General features: G+C 37.2%; 1 protein-coding gene across 2 annotated transcripts; it reads right to left on the bottom strand.

Moving 5' to 3' along the window:
• Positions 1 to 1,413: 1,413 nt before the first annotated feature.
• On the bottom strand, positions 1,414 to 16,006 carry LOC104602453 (serine/arginine-rich SC35-like splicing factor SCL30). 2 transcript variants are annotated; one of them, XM_010266140.3, is made up of 9 exons: positions 15,820 to 16,006; positions 9,725 to 9,874; positions 9,541 to 9,618; positions 8,167 to 8,331; positions 7,993 to 8,033; positions 5,636 to 5,714; positions 5,371 to 5,550; positions 1,759 to 1,896; positions 1,414 to 1,659 (listed from the first exon to the last, which is right to left on the bottom strand). In XM_010266140.3, the coding sequence occupies exons 2-8, from the start codon at positions 9,868 to 9,870 to the stop codon at positions 1,773 to 1,775; spliced, it is 813 nt and encodes a 270-aa protein (XP_010264442.1). In that variant the 5' UTR covers positions 9,871 to 9,874; positions 15,820 to 16,006; the 3' UTR covers positions 1,414 to 1,659; positions 1,759 to 1,772. The 2 variants fall into 2 exon arrangements, with proteins under 2 accessions (XP_010264442.1, XP_010264443.1); XM_010266141.3 differs by having other exon boundaries at positions 9,725 to 9,911.
• Between the last annotated feature and the right edge of the window lie 134 nt (positions 16,007 to 16,140).

The following is a 16,140-nucleotide window of genomic DNA, read 5'->3' on the forward strand; positions in this document are numbered from 1 at the left end:
GTTTTGAAAAATAAAATAAAATAAAATAAAATAAGGTATTGATTTGCCAGATACGCCCCTATCGGGGTATCGATATTTTGAACCTTGATATTGACAACCATCAAAAGTGGATTTTAATCTTTTTCAAGGGTGGGCTGAAGGTATTTTAAGGGATAGGAGTCAAAAAAAAAATCTCAAGTGCTCATTGAATATACTTACAACATTGTGCCTACTTGATTTGAACTGTAGCCAAACTCCGTTGCATGGTTTTTAAAGATGTACTGGTGACCGAACCGGTCAGGGGTCCGGTTACCGGTTCGAACAGTCCGACCGTTCGATCCAAACGGTCGGCCCGTTCTGACAAAAATTTTAAAAATTAGAAAATGATCAAAACCGTTCGAACGATTAACCGGCCGGTTCAGTGATTTGCTGACCAAAATCAACGGTTTTGGGGGAAAAAGTGATTTTGAAGGAAAATGGAACCAGTCAGGTGACTGATTCCCAGTTTTTCTGGTCCGGTCCGGTTTTGAAAACAGTGCTCCGTTGAGCACAAGTTGCCGACACCAGTTCCATAAGTTGTAGCAGCGAGCACAACTGCACAGGTTGCCAGTGCCAATTCCAGTCCCTCTCCAGCATGGGCGAAAAGGTCTTTTTATTTGGTTGCAGCTTCTTTCGAAGATCCTTTGCCATTGGAAACAGAGTCACTGATACTAACAATTTGAATATTCAATGATCTCGTTCTTTCAGGCCTAAATTCAACTTTACTATGGATTGGAGTTTTGTTTTAAGTAGGCTAACAATGATTGGAATTTGAAACCCCATCTCTTGCATCTTTTTAGCGATTGCTAATGTTTCACGCCATTTAATATAATGGAAAAGAATTGCCAAACAAGCTTTTGAGATTTAGATTATGTTTTATATTGTTTGGACCAACATAAAAATCGACAAAATACACCCCAACAGGGGTTGTATCGGGTCAGGGCCTGGTTCAGAGGGTAGCTGGGACTTAAACCGACCCCTCTAAACCAAAATTAAAAAAAAAAAAATTAAAAAAAGGACCGATACTGGCCGATACGCCTATCGATACTTTGAACCTTGATATTAAGTTCTAGGATACTTTAGAAATAAATATCCATCAGTCTATGCCCTTAAAACATTTTCCACTTAGGCTATGTTTGGTTTGAAAGAAAATGTAGGGAAAGGAAAGGTAAAGAAACTTTTACAACCCGTGTATTGGTTTCCCTGTCTTTTCCTTCATTTCCCTACCTTTTCCTTCAAACCAAACATTACCTTATTTATATGATCACGTGACATTTCCAAACAGCAATACAAAAGGTTCTTACCATAAGGTTGATTAAATAAACGGTCGTAAACTATACAATAGGTGTTTTAATAAAATGCAAACTACAAAAAAAAAAGGTGCTGCACCAGATCTCACAAAATTTGACCATAAATAAGATAGATTGGGTCCCCATACCACAAGCAGGTGTATTCAGTTTGAATCTCTAACAAAAAAAATAATAATAATAATCTAGAGAGCAGATAATGTTAACAGATCCAAACTTTATAGTTTATACAATCTGAAGAAAGAGAATCAGAAACTTAACAGCCACAAAACATTAGAGACCGTATCTAGTCCACAAGGATTGGAATCACCTTTCATTTAGGAGTCAGTTGCATCTGCACACAAACATAAGAGACCATTGAAAGATGCTAACAAAATACAAGAAAAGAAAACTGGTAACTTAAGTCGTTTCTTCATTGTATCTTGATTCTTGCCTTTAAAGTTTCAATCATCTGCTGTGCCTAGGTGACAAATCAGCTGACCTAGATCTTGACCCAGATGGTGATCTTGAGGCACGTCCAGGAGATGATCTCCAGCCTGTCTGTGCTTCCTCAGCTTCATATGTAGACCTTCTGTAGTTGCATAGCATGATCATGAAACCAACATTACCAACCAAAAGAAAAGAATCTACATTCGAGACCGATGGTGCTTTGCATAAGGAATATTCTAACTTGTACGTTACAACCAAAAGAATAAATAAAATATGCTAAACCCAACCTCAAAGATATAAAGCAACACAAAATTGCTTCATGATCAATTCAAACAGGCATGGAGGTGTAAATCATGCCGGCCCAGCCTGACATGGCACAGCACGATGACATGCAGGCCGTGCCACGATGATCCGGGTCGTGCTGGGCCTGGAGTTCTAGGTCCACAGGCCACCATGGCATGGCACGACTGCCACCCGTGGCTGACATGCCAGCACGGCACAGCCCACCTGATGAACTAGCCATTGGGAGGGTCTCCAACAGTTAGTTACAGATTTTGGGGGGTTTTTTTAAAGAAATACCCCCCAACAGTTATAAACAGTTATATAGGGGGGTATTTATGTATTTTGGTTTTGACGGAAAGAAAGAATGACACAAATGCCCCCCAATTGCTATATAACAACTAGTTTAAGAGATTTTTATAATGCAAAAATGCCTATTGATATTATATTTTAGGAAGACTGAGAAATGACAATTTGTACAAGAGATTTTTTTTTTAAACATTTTTATGATGCAACTAATGAATCATCGGGTATTTATTATCCAAGTAGTTATAATTTAGCTTATAAATTAATGATGATTAATGATTGTTTTGCAATAATAGAAAAGTATTGTTGAAATAATAGATGCAACATTTTTATGATGCAACATTTTTATTGTTTTGCAACTAATGAATCCACAATTTAAAAGTATTGTTGAAATAATAGAAAATAAATTTAAAAAAATATTGGGAGAACATTTCTCCTCTTTATTGTTTAGTTACAATATTAGATCCTAGGATTAGGGAAGATGGTTTAAATATTTTACTTTGAACATATTGTGAAAATATGAATATTTAAAATGAAAATAATAATTTATTATTTGAAATGTATAGTTTATATGAATCTTAAGTAATAGTAAAAAAAATAATAATTTATTATTTGAAATGTATAGTTTATATGAATCTTAAGTATAGGGAATAATAAAAATTCTACAACTTGTATAGTTGTATTTTCCACTTCTGAACTTGAGTCCTGTAGTGGAAGAGAAATTTTTTATTTAATAAGTAAGAGGCATAAATCCAGTGCCTCGACAACAAGTTCATTTACTGAACTTAATTTTTATTTACAAGCAAATTTTTCTACTTCAAGTGATTTTTCCTTCACTTTGGAGGGAACAAATAATTTTGATATTTTAGCCTGGTGTAGTGAACATGCAAAAACTTATCTAATTCTCGCCGCCATGGTACGTAATCTATTAACCCCTCTAGTGTCTACAGTTCCATCAAAGTCTTGTTTTAGTGTAGGTACTAGTGTATTGGACGACAAGAAAAACTGTATGAATAATGAAAGTCTAGAGATGTGCATCTGCTTTAAAGATTAGCTAAGATGCTGAAGATACATTACAAGACAAAGGAGGGCATGACACTAGACTTGATGTTTCACCTTAAGGAGATAATCAAAGTCAAGAACAATAGAAGAAAATGGTGAAGTTCAATAGTTGTATAGCATTTTTTCAAATTATTGTAAATTTTGTTTTAATTTTATTTAATTTATTTGATATTTTTTTAATGATGTAATTTTTTATTTTCAATTTGTAATTATATTGTATTTTTTATATTTTATTAATTTATTCCATTTTCCAATTTTCATATTTCATTCATCCAACCATTGTATGCTTTGTATCATTCAAATTTAAATGAAAAAATTCCTATTTTTCTTCTAATTTGTTATTCACTTTAAGTCTTTGTCCTCGACTTCTTATTTGGTTAAGTATTTTTTTTTATTTCTTTGTTTAGATTTCTTATTTTTTCAACTAGTTCACGAAGGAAAGTTAAATATTTTAGACTTTTTAGTTTTACTTAGCAAAGAAATAAAAAAAAAATAAAAAATGTCAAATAAAACAAAAAAACTCAATATGGCCCGATTCAGCCCACACCCAAGGCTCGACCTGTGACCCAAGCCTGCAACACAGCATGGCACAGGCCCACATGGGCTTGGATCGTGGATCGTGTTGGGCCAACCCCCCAAATTATCCCTAGGGAGGGTATAGCACGGCCCAAGACGGTCGTCACGGTCCGTGGGCTAACAAGACGGTCGTCACGGTCCGTGCGGGCCATAGGTGAGCCGTGTCTTGCCAACTTGGCTCAACCCGTTTTACACCTCTAAACAGGCTGGCCCCAATATACATTGCCAATGTACATATGCCATTCACTTGACACTATTGATGCTACAATATCTAGGGCTGCAAATGGTATTTGTTTATCTGAAAAGTGATCCAAATCAAATCCATTTATCATCAACATCAAGTAAGCCTTGTCCCAACTATATGGATAAACATTTAATAATCCAATCCATTTATCATTAGGTCAAATATGGATCCTGATCTAAAAATATATGCTTATACATACTTAAAACATATATTGTATCTAATAGTCAAATTGCTACAGATGTTACTTTTTTACTAAAAATCATAGGTTCAAGTTTTGTACAAGTTATTTTCATTTCGTTTTGTTCATGATATAAAACATTTTGGTATCAATTTATCAAAGCATGGGTGAACATTTCCAGCTTAGCCTGTAATTTTTTTGTCTTGGGCCTATGTTGTGTCTAGGCCCTTCCCGGAATATATATTATATATTATATAACATATATAATATAATATAATATAATATGTGCTTTATTTTATTTCGTATTATATTTTATATAAATCTTTTTGTATAACTTATAAAACATATATAATATTTTACATTTTATAAAGTAAAACATGAATTTATATACAATTAAGTGTTGCATTGACACCTCATTTGTGAGTTTACTCGGTGTATGAGTTCATATATTTTTTCCTTGGTTTATCATTGTTAATAGATGAACGCAAAGCTTCCATTTTCTTATTGATGTGGGATATTGAATATTAGGCTATCAACCTTTTGACTGAAATGAACAAGTTGACATTCAAGGTCCAAAGCCCAACTTGGCCCGGGCGCAAAAGTTTTATACATATTATACATTTATAGTTTAATCGTAGGTGCAAAACCCAACCTGGAACAACCCCTGATCACCTCTATATCAAAGTCATTTGTAATTCACTCTATTAATAACATATAATTTTTTACCATTTTTAGTTTAATTTATTAATTCTATTCACTACCCAATTTCAATCTAAATGACAAAATCCAATATAAATCCAAGCAAATAACATTCAATTCAAATCCAAATAATCAATAATCAATTTTGGATCTAGGTGTATCTGATTCCATCAATTTGCAGTCCTAAATATTTAACATGGTATACAAGAATAGATTATGACATTCTCCTAAACTTTATGTTTATTCTCCTCAAATAGAATATTTTTACTTACTTGTCATAACCCTTGCCACCCTGATTCCCATCAGCTTCATCATAGCGCGGAGAGTATGAATGTCTACGTGTATGATCATCATCTCGTTCTGGGGGAGGATTCCTTGGTGATCCTGGGTTTTCTCCATGCCTCCTTGGAGAAACTGAGTAGTCACCTCTCCTTGGGGCAGGAGAGTAGGATCTGACAAGATTAAAATTAAAATGCACTCACTATATTTCAACTGAATCCCATGATATAACTGAGAGGTGAGATAATGGCAGCTTACCTTGAGCGGTATCGGCTTCTTGAAGCAGAAGGATAATGTGGAGAGCGTGAACGCGATACTGAACGGGACCGTGAACGTCCTGAAACACACATTGGATGTAGAATTCAAATAAGTTGGCATTAGCATGCCATGAGAATAATTGGAAATAACCTCCAAATAGATAATATCTCTCCATGCTGACAAGATGTATGTGCATTTGAAACAATTCTCAAACTCATTGTCAAATGGTCAATAGGGGAAAAGAACACCCAATGAATAAAACAATGTTTGTGCCCCAAGTATCGGAATGTGAAAATGCCACTCTTGCACCACACATTCAATTGCCTAAGTTAACTTGAATATGGATGTATTCCTATTGATACCATTGGAAGACTTATTTATATGGTACAGTTTGTTGTCTTCAATGTGAAAGAAATGAACAGAGATTCTGGAAACATTGGTTGGTGAACTGGTAATTTAAATATCAAAAGCCATGCCTGCCATCTTACAAAACTTTTGTATAAAAGCCAACACATAGAACTACGCAGAACCCCCTCTCCACCTAATGCTTAGTGACTAGATCAAGGTCTGCCGCTAAAGGCACTGCCACTAGGAGCCATTCTTTGAAATTAGCCACCAAAAGGTCCTCATTTCTTTCTTTTTTTTTTTTTGGCTTTGTAGACTTCTGAGTTTATAGTATTGGAAATTCCTTTTAGCTTTATACTGCAATTCAATACTCTTCTCTTGCTCAAAAGAATGGTTCTAGGGGTGGGCACAGATCAAGGAAAGGCTGAATGGCTTCTACCAAAATGGCTGTTTAATTTCTTAAGGTAGGTGCTTTTGGGGGGAAGGCAGTCAGGCTGCAAACATCAAAGCAGCTTATCACAGGGAAACTGAAGAGACTATTGACCTTTTGCATACCAAGTTCCAACTTGTCCGGATACCGAGCAGAAATGCATATTCATGTATGTAAATCATATTTGATTAATATAATATGATGCACACCACCAATCAAATGCATATTCATGTATGATGCATACCACCCTCAAAAAAGGCAAAAGCAAAATTAAGAAATGTAGTATTATAAATAATAACTCCAGATGCACCCCTCCATTTTGCCCATCCTACTCTAATTCTATGGGCAACATGAACCAAGGAAGAGAATGAGGAGGATGTCGCCCATAGAATTAGAGCAAGATGGGCAAAATAGAGGGGTGCATTTGGAGTTTATGTCATAGGCGAATACCACTTAGATTGGAAGTAAATTCTATAAAACTAAGGCCAGCTATGTTGTATGGAATAGAGTGTTGGGCAGTCAAGAAACATGTTAAGAAAATGAGTGTGACAGAAATGTGTATGCTGAGATGGATGAGTGGAAAAACTAGAAAGGATGGGATTAGAAATGTAGTCATTTGTAGGAACTTAGGAGTAGCTCCAATTTTTTTAGGTGAAAAAAAAAAGAGAGAAAGTAGACTAAGATGGTTTAGTCATTTGCAAAGATCATCAAGATCATCCGTATGATTTGTTACAAGTAGAAGAGGCTAGAAGAGCAAGGGATGGATCAAAAAAGGACATGGGTAGAAAGAGTAAGAAATTATTTAATTATCAAAAAATAGTAATAAATGATTTAAGCATCCATATGACAGAAATGTGTATGCTGAGATGGATGAGTGGATAAACTAGAAAGGATAGCATTAGAAATGTAGTCATTTGTAGGAACTTAGGAGTAGCTCCAATTTTTTTAGGTGGAAAAAAAAGAGAAAGTAGACTAAGATGGTTTAGTTATTTGCAAAGATCATCAAGAGCATCCCTATGATTTGTTACAAGTAGAAGAAGCTAGAAGAGAAAGGGATAGATCAAAAAGGACATGGGTAGAAAGAGTAAGAAATTATTTAATTATCAAAAAATAGTAAGAAATGATTTAAGCATCAATAATTTAACAATGGATATGGCATTAAACAGAACAGACTGGCATAACAGGATTCATGTAGCTGGCCTCGTATAGTTGGGACAAGGTTTGGATGATGATGACTTACAAATAATAAAATACTGACATCTAAAATGCTGATAATACCCACTCATTATCACTGAACTGATGTTGAAGAAATGTAATAGTAGAAAGAACATAAATAATAAAAGCTATATCTGGTGGATGAAACCTCTTAAGGGGATTTTAAGAGAAATGGTTGGAATTGTTTGTTCTTGTTTATGCCAAACTTCCAAACAAATAAATATAAGCAAGAAAAGGCTTCAAGAATGATTTACTGAAAAAGAAAGAAAGCTTCGAAGGCAATTTTTTAATTTGGGAAACATGAGCTTCTCATACAATTTCTCATGAAAGTAATGCAAAGTAGCCACCTATAAGAAGTCAATCTTACCATAATAAGATGATCGTCGACCTTGATGACCCGAAGGCCCTCTGTTCAAAGTTCAATGAACAAAATGAAATTAAAAAAATAATAATAAGGAAAACTAGTTTAACAGAACAAATAAAATATACAAAGAAACATGTGGTATTAAATCTTACAGAGAAGCATGGATACTTTTAGTACCTTACCCTCACTCGTCTTCGCATTTCCTCAGGCCTTTTTCTGGTCTCTGCAGCAACCACCACAGTTAACTCTCTCCCACAAAAAAGTTGACCGTTCATGTGATACTGAGCCTCTGTGGCATCAAAAGGATCTACAAACTGCACAAATGCAAAACCTCGAGGTTCCCTGCAGAAATGTAACAAAGCTGAGCAACAAATATATAAACATGGGAAACAGTTATGGCAAATGATGAAAGAAGATTAATTGAATATTTATTTAAAAGCAAAATCAGCAATACTAAGTTACCGTCACAATGCCACTACTTAATATGCCTCTTACCTAAATGGTGCATAGATATCAGCTTTATGGTACTTCAACAAAAGTGCGTGCAATGTTAACACAATAGCAATTAGTCCAAGCTTAGTGGCTGACCTTTTCTTCTATAGTCAAGTATGCAGAGCAACTTCAAAAAATGCAAGACTTGAAAAATCTTCACATTCTTGTAAATATAGGCACTTGAAATCAATGTTGCTCCAAACATAAATCTTCTCATGCAATCCCCCTTCAATTTGGTGTTCAACCTTCCTCAATAAACTTCAATTTGATGTGTGAATATTATAGTTTCTCTTCATACAGGAACTTTCTTCTATAGTCAAGTATGCAGAGCAACTTCAAAAAATGCAAGACTTGAAAAATCTTCACATTCTTGTAAATATAGGCACATGAAATCAATGTTGCTCCAAACATAAATCTTCTCATGCAATCCCCCTTCAATTTGGTGTTCAACCTTCCTCAATAAACTTCAATTTGATGTGTGAATATTATAGTTTCTCTTCATACAGGAACTTTCTTGTTTGAACAATACTCTAACACCCTTGGGCAGGCCCATAAGTTAAAGTAATGCTAAACAGTAGGCCTTCGTCAAATGCGGGGCTTGGGATTGTTTTAACTTCAAACCAACACACCCCCTGACAAACCAGTTCAAAAAAGTGACTCAACATAAAAAGAAGAAAACAACTGATGTGATAGCAAAACAGTATCACCCTCCTTATAGAGATTATTCCCAAAAAAAATAGACGCATACCATGATCAAAGATCTCATGGAAAATGCAGGAAATAACATCATCTACCAGTTATACTCAAAACTAGCAATTATAACTGCCACAGTTCTGTCAAGTTATGCAAACTCAGCTACAAACAATAAATACAAGGCCCTTAAGGAATTTTGATATATACGTATAGACATATAAGCATGCGGAAAGAGAGAAGGGAGGGAGGGCAATTGCAGCTTGAAAAACGATGAATTATAATAAAATCATATAAAAAGAAAGCCAACATAGATGACCACTAAATAGTAAAGCACTTTGGGCAATCAAGCCAGAACAAGAAACTCACCCTGTATAATAATTCTTTGGCAGGTAAACATCCCTTACTGGCCCAAATCTTTCAAATAGAACTCGAAGATCTTCTGGCCTGCCATCACAACAAAGTTAGCATGATACCATAGGAATGGATCTACTTCCAAATATGTGCATCTGACACATAAAGATACTTAAAATCACCTTAGTGGATAGCTTACCTGCAATTAAGAGGAACATTTCGAACCAACAGGCTCCCATTGTTCTGTTCCTTGCGCCCTCCATATCCCCTTCTTGGGGGACTCCTTCCTCGACCTCCATGTCCTCTCCTGGGAGGACTATAGTATGGGGGACTGTACCTCCGCATGTTGCTGAAAGCCAATGACGTATTAATTGCTATAGATGCACCTTCAAATATCACATCATGGAGGTAAAATAGAAAATAAAACTACAGAGAAAAGAACTCTAATGAATTATAATATGGAGTACCAAAAACAAGTAGGTTTATAAAGCTAAAACAAAATGCAGATCAACCTATGTGTGGGACAGAAAAGGATAAGTGTTATCTATTGTAAAACCCACACACGATCATATACACAAAGAAAGAAGAAAGCAATCCTATCCAAAGATTATACAATTCAAATATTTGACCCACCAGATCAGATTAGCATGACTGCAGTGTTTTAATACAAAAGAAATTGACCCAGGGCACAGTCAGGCCTGAACTTCATAGATCACAACCAAGATCTTTTTTCAGTATGTGTATGCCCATAACATTTCTGGTTTTTCTTTTTTTTTTATGGATAACTTTTAGTAACTTATTACTTTGTGAAAAAAGATTCTAGATACAATGTGTTTGGTAATTTCCCCCAGGCTACCATGAGTAGGTGCTATTACATTACATTTCCATTGTTCACAGCAGCTAGTGTGCAACCCTTTAGATGGTTCCTGAATACAGTTGACTTCTGTTTACCCCTTGTCTTGTAGTTGTAAGAGAATCAGCCATGCGCCATGCAATTGCCTGATCTGTGTCCATTTGAAACTGGCTCTCATCTCCCTTGCTAAGCCTATTATCTCCCTCCTATTATGTCTGTAACACCATGAACCAGGTTGTACAGGCCTATCATAGTTTAGCCATCTGATAACAGTTTTAAATCTCCTTCCATAATCAGATTTGTGTAAACTCTCCCCAACTTCAGATCATGAAATAAAGCCATTAATCATCTTCAGAGTTTCCTTGGCTTATAGAACCTGAGTAGATGGCCAAAACTGCTCCTTCATGATTCCTGAAAACTCCCCCAAACTTCATGGTCCTGATTTATCCATGCTACAAAGATTAAATTAAGTTTTAACTAGTTCAAAGATGGTGGAGACCAACAACATAGGAACTTGTTGCTTGAAGATGAGTCTGTAATCTGTCTCCATCCTCTAATTATGTCATCCACCAAGAAAAGCTTGAATATTGAAGTTACTTGTACCAGTTTCCCACTCAGATCATTATGTTTTAAGGTTTCGCTATTCAAGCATAAAGGAAGGAAGGATACAAAGGTTTTGAGGAGAGAAAGAAAGAAAGAAGATAAGGATAAAGGAGGTGAACAGCTTTGTTGTTGTTGTTTTTTAGTATCAGTAACCACTTTTGTTTTTTTTTTCTGCAATTACACACTATCAAATATTTTATTAGTAACAAATTATAATCTCCATCAGATGCTACTAGCTTTACTGCATGCAACTTCTCTACTAAATACTTATTATATTTTAATGAGCAGGGAGGCGTTGGAAATATTGCAGGTATATTAATAGTGAACAGAAAAGCATAGTTGTCAAGGCAACTAGGCACTCTTGGCTGGGCAACCCGCATAAATGCCTTGACTTATAGCAACTAGGCACCCACCTAGGCAACAAAAAACGACAAGGTGGGTGCCTTATTATAATATCATTCATATTGCTATATATGTGTGTGTATGCACACACAAAAACTTTGTTCTAAAGTTTTACTATTGATATTTAAAAGATCATAAGGTTTTTGGGAAGAGAAAAGAAAGAAACATAAAGTATAAAGAGATTTTCAAAAAAGTTGAATTTAATAGATTTAAATATTTTATCTTTTAGATATGATGATTTTCCACGATGTGAGAGGAAATTTTATGTTCTTAAGACAGAGAATTGCTATTTTTCAATTAATATCCATGCTGAATAGTATATAAAACAAGGGAACTAGCCAAAAGTTAATTATTTATTTTAAAAATTCTTATCATCTAGGTGGCCAGGTACACCAATGTCATTCAGAATCGCCTAGACACCAAACTGCTATTGTCTTTTGAATGTGATGATTTACTAGGTTTACACATGAAGCTCATTGTTATCAATAATGCTGCTATTTTCAATTTATATGGTTGCTGATTAATATATAAAACTAGGAATTAACCATTTTCTTTGTCAAAATCACCTGACAACTTCACTCTCATGCATCTATCTAATTCATATACATGCATAACCATGAAAGAAAATGAACTCTACAAATTATCAAAATCCTTGCCCAGAAGTGTAAAAAGAAAAGTGACCAATATTAAACAAACAGAAAAACAATGAGGTTAAGGTGCATTTACAAAAAATAAGGGCCAAATATTCACAATTTAAAGAATTTCTTTCTCCAAAAAGGTTACGATACTTATCTCATAATGGTTGGCCATCAACTCCCAAAGGATATTGAGTTTACCAAGGATACTGGATATCCCATTTGGCATGCCATACTTTAGTTGTTTTGGAAATAAGAAATGCAATTCATTTATAAATCCAATGGCTTCCCAAAACATCATAGATCATAATAAACACAACTTTTACCAGTCTAGGCTTACATAGTTGTCATTTGTCAAGGCACTAAGGCAAAGCTAAGCAAGAGAGAAGTGCCTTGTCAAACCTAGGCAATGATATTTTTGTAAAAAAATATATAACTTTATTCATAGAATATATGTGTTGCTGCCTGGAATGGGTCGAGGGCAACAATGTAAGTTCCAAGACGAGGGCTGGCTGACGAGTCTAAGGGCTGCTAGAGCTGAAGACCTATAAGTCCGACCTGTAGAGGAAGAAGCACGTCAAAGGCCCCAAGTGTTATCCTAGGAGCAGAGGCTCCGACGGTCAAGTTAGCAAGGGCATAACAAGGAAGATGGATAAGGCCCGAGTAAGGTAGCTCATATGAGGTCACCAAGAAGCTAGAGAGAGCTGAGAACAATAAATGCCAAGATGTCTTACCTCATAGTGACGCCACCTATGACCTATTTATACTTGAACTTGCCTGGAGTTAGTTACGAACTTACGAGTGAACAGACAGGATGTGCAATCTGCCTTGTGTCGCGCGCTGTCATCTAAGGATGCCACGTGTTTGCGCGCCATTGAGCCTGCCATGTGCGCCTACATCATTTGCCCCCCCCCTCTCAAGGTCGTGGTGGAGGTCTGTTGTGGTGACCTCGGCTTCGTAAATCCAACACTTTCATGGGAAGACTCATCACCTCTTCAACCACATTCAACGCCTACAAAGGCAGTCCTCTCCCTCAGCACTTGGACCTTGGGCCTCAGAGCCGAGCCCTCGAACTCGCCAGAGTAGCCTTCGCTACTACAGCCGTGGTAGTACGAGATGAGCTCGCACACTCAGGACCAGAGTTTCAATAAGACATGGCTTATGGTTAGGGTTTTTACCTAAAGGACGAGGTCTTGAAAAAAGGCTGGTGAAAATTGAAGGCCGAGGTCTCTACAAGGTCTAGCTCTCGAAAGCAAATGATGAAGACTAACTCGACTAAGTGCCCTATTTAAAGGAAAATGGACGACTCAGATCATCCCCGATCCAACGGCCACAAAGTGACCACCTTAACGATCCAAACTGACGCATGACACATGTCGCTCACCTCGGGAAGACGAAATGATGCCGAGCGAATCAACTGGTCCACTCACTGAGTCAAGCGGTTTGCCCGACGATCCTGAGCCAGAAGCAACTTGACCTGGTCGACCTGACACTCGTCTCGCATATAAACACGACGTGATGACCCGTCTCACGTATGGTCACAACCCGACGCCCATCTCGAACACGGTCCTGGCTCGTCAACGACGAGACCCGTCTCCTATATAGTCACCACTTGTCGACATCAGCACCCATCTCGTGCACAGCTACGATATGCCTGTTAAAGTTACTCGTACCTCATACAGTGGTAACCAACCGAGGTCGATGCCTGGCCCATGCACAGACTCATCAGCACGCCTGTGAAGCACATGACTGGGGGGCACGCATATCTCGTACTAGTATCAAGCACGGTACCGAGCTCTCAAAAGCCAAGGACGACGCCTCCGCACACCCGGTCCTCCACAACTCTCCCAAGAGACGGAACCCAAGAAGCAGTTATCATCAAAGACCAAGGGAGACCCTCAGAGGTCAAGGTCGACGCCTCCGCATCCCCAAAATAAGGCTCTCCCTGACAAAGTCAAAGCCACGGCCAACGTCTCCACGCTCCTGAGCTAGGGTTATATTCAATAGAGTCAAAGCCAGAGCCAACATCTTCCCGCTTCTGAGCCAGGCTATCTTAGATGTCTCCAAAGCTGAAGCCGAGGTACTCACCAATACAAGCCACTTAGCGCCTGCCAGTGGATGATGCACTCTCTTCAGCCGAAGCCGAGGTCACCACAACAGACTTCCACCACGGCCTCAAGAGTGGGGCGCAAATGATGTAGGCGCACATGGTAGGTCCAACAGCACGCACATATGTGGCGACGCGCGGCAGGGCAGATTGCATCCTGGCCGTCCGCTCGTAACTAACTCCAGGCAGGTTCAAGTATAAATAGGTGGCGTCACTATGAGGTAAGACATCTTGGCATTTATTGCTCTTAACTCTCTAGCTTCCTAGCAACCTTGCCTGAGCTACCTTACTCAGGCTTCGTCCGTCCTCGTTACACCCTTGCTAACTTGATCGTAAGAGCCTCCGCCCTTGGGATAACACCCGGGGCCTCTAACATGCTTCTTCCTCTACAGGTTGGACTTATAGGTCTTCGGCTCTAGCAGCCCTCGAACTCCTAAGCCAGCCCTCGTCTCGGAAGCGAACTTACATTGTTGCCCTCGGCCCATTCCAGGCAGCAACAACATATATATAATTAATTTTTTATTGCTTCCTTGTTTCTTATGAGTTAGCTTGTTTCCCCAGTTGAAGCAGCAAATATTAAACATTAAAAAGTGATCTAACATGAATGAATCAAAGAATCACAAATTACATTTCAAAAAAAAATCACAAATTAAAAGTAAAGTAAAAGCAGTATTACATAGCTACGAGAAGAAAATGGCAGAGCCCCTATGTTGTTAATGAAAGAGTGAGAGAATAAAAGAGATTATTTACATGTTTATATATGCTTATAAATTGAAAATTGGGAAAAACAATAAAATAGAGTTAGAACCTCTTTATGTTGAATGAAACAGAAATACAAGGATAGTATGCATGTGCATGATTCTCTCTATGTGTGCATGTTTATTTGTGTATTAATTGTAGAGAAAAGGACTTTTTTTTTTGAAAGGTCAGGTATGAAAAAGGTTGGTTCGTTGAACTGAAATTTGGTGTAATATAAGCTACAACTAAATTTCACATAGTTCGATGAAAGGGAATAAGGCGACTAACAAAAAATTCCTTACCGACTAGGTGTTGCCAGGGCATAGGCGATGCCTTGACAATTAGTTTAATTTATGTCGTGGTCAGTTGATACTGACACCCGATTAGAGAACGAACCAGTGCCGTCAAAATGGGTACCCCTCAAATGTAACTCCTGGCTTCTAAGCAGATGAGATGCCTTTCACTATAGAACCCTAAATTCTAACGAACACACTAGAGAAAATTTCTTCTAAGTTAAGATTAAGATAATAAATATATAGCATTTTCAGTCGTTTCAACCGATAAATAACTAGCTATATTCTTCGAAATACAACAAATGAAAGTATAGCTAGTAAAGACCAACAGATGCAATATACTGCATAGGGTTCAAAGTCAGAGAATAAAGACAATACACATCCAGTAATGCTGAAGAAGGTTAAATACTATTAGAGCACCCAAGTCACTTGAGAAAAACCCTAGACAAAAAAAAAAAAACAGAAGAATCACACTATGTAAAGGAGCAAAAAAAAACTCATAAAAAGAAGAACGTGATTAGTAGATTGAAACCCTAAATCATACCTAGAAGATTGAAGATAAAACTACAATCTTTAACGGCGTTCCCTAGGAGTATTAAAGCAAAAAGATAACGATATTAGGGTTTTAACATATCATAAACCATATCTAACGAAGTTAGATACCTGAACAACCCGGAGAAATCAAGTGCGAAAGGAACCTAGGATCAATCTCACAGTTGGAACCCGGAGCTGGAGCCTGGAAGAGTCCGACTTTTTTTTATGAGTGCGAACTGCGAACAATCCTGAGAAAATTAAACGAAAACCCCCGATGAGTTTGCCCTCAAAATAAATCTCTATGGCTACTTGGCTAGTAATAAAACCCGGTTAAATAACTCTCCCGAGGTTTCTGACAAATAATTACAATGACCCCATGTACTATGGGGTCAGTGACAAAGACCCCTGCACTTTTTTTTTAATAAAGACTTCCCTAAACCTTGACCGTTA

This window comes from Nelumbo nucifera, chromosome 2 (genome assembly GCF_055504915.1).
Source record: "Nelumbo nucifera cultivar China Antique chromosome 2, China Antique-T2T, whole genome shotgun sequence".
NCBI classification, from domain to species: domain Eukaryota; kingdom Viridiplantae; phylum Streptophyta; class Magnoliopsida; order Proteales; family Nelumbonaceae; genus Nelumbo; species Nelumbo nucifera.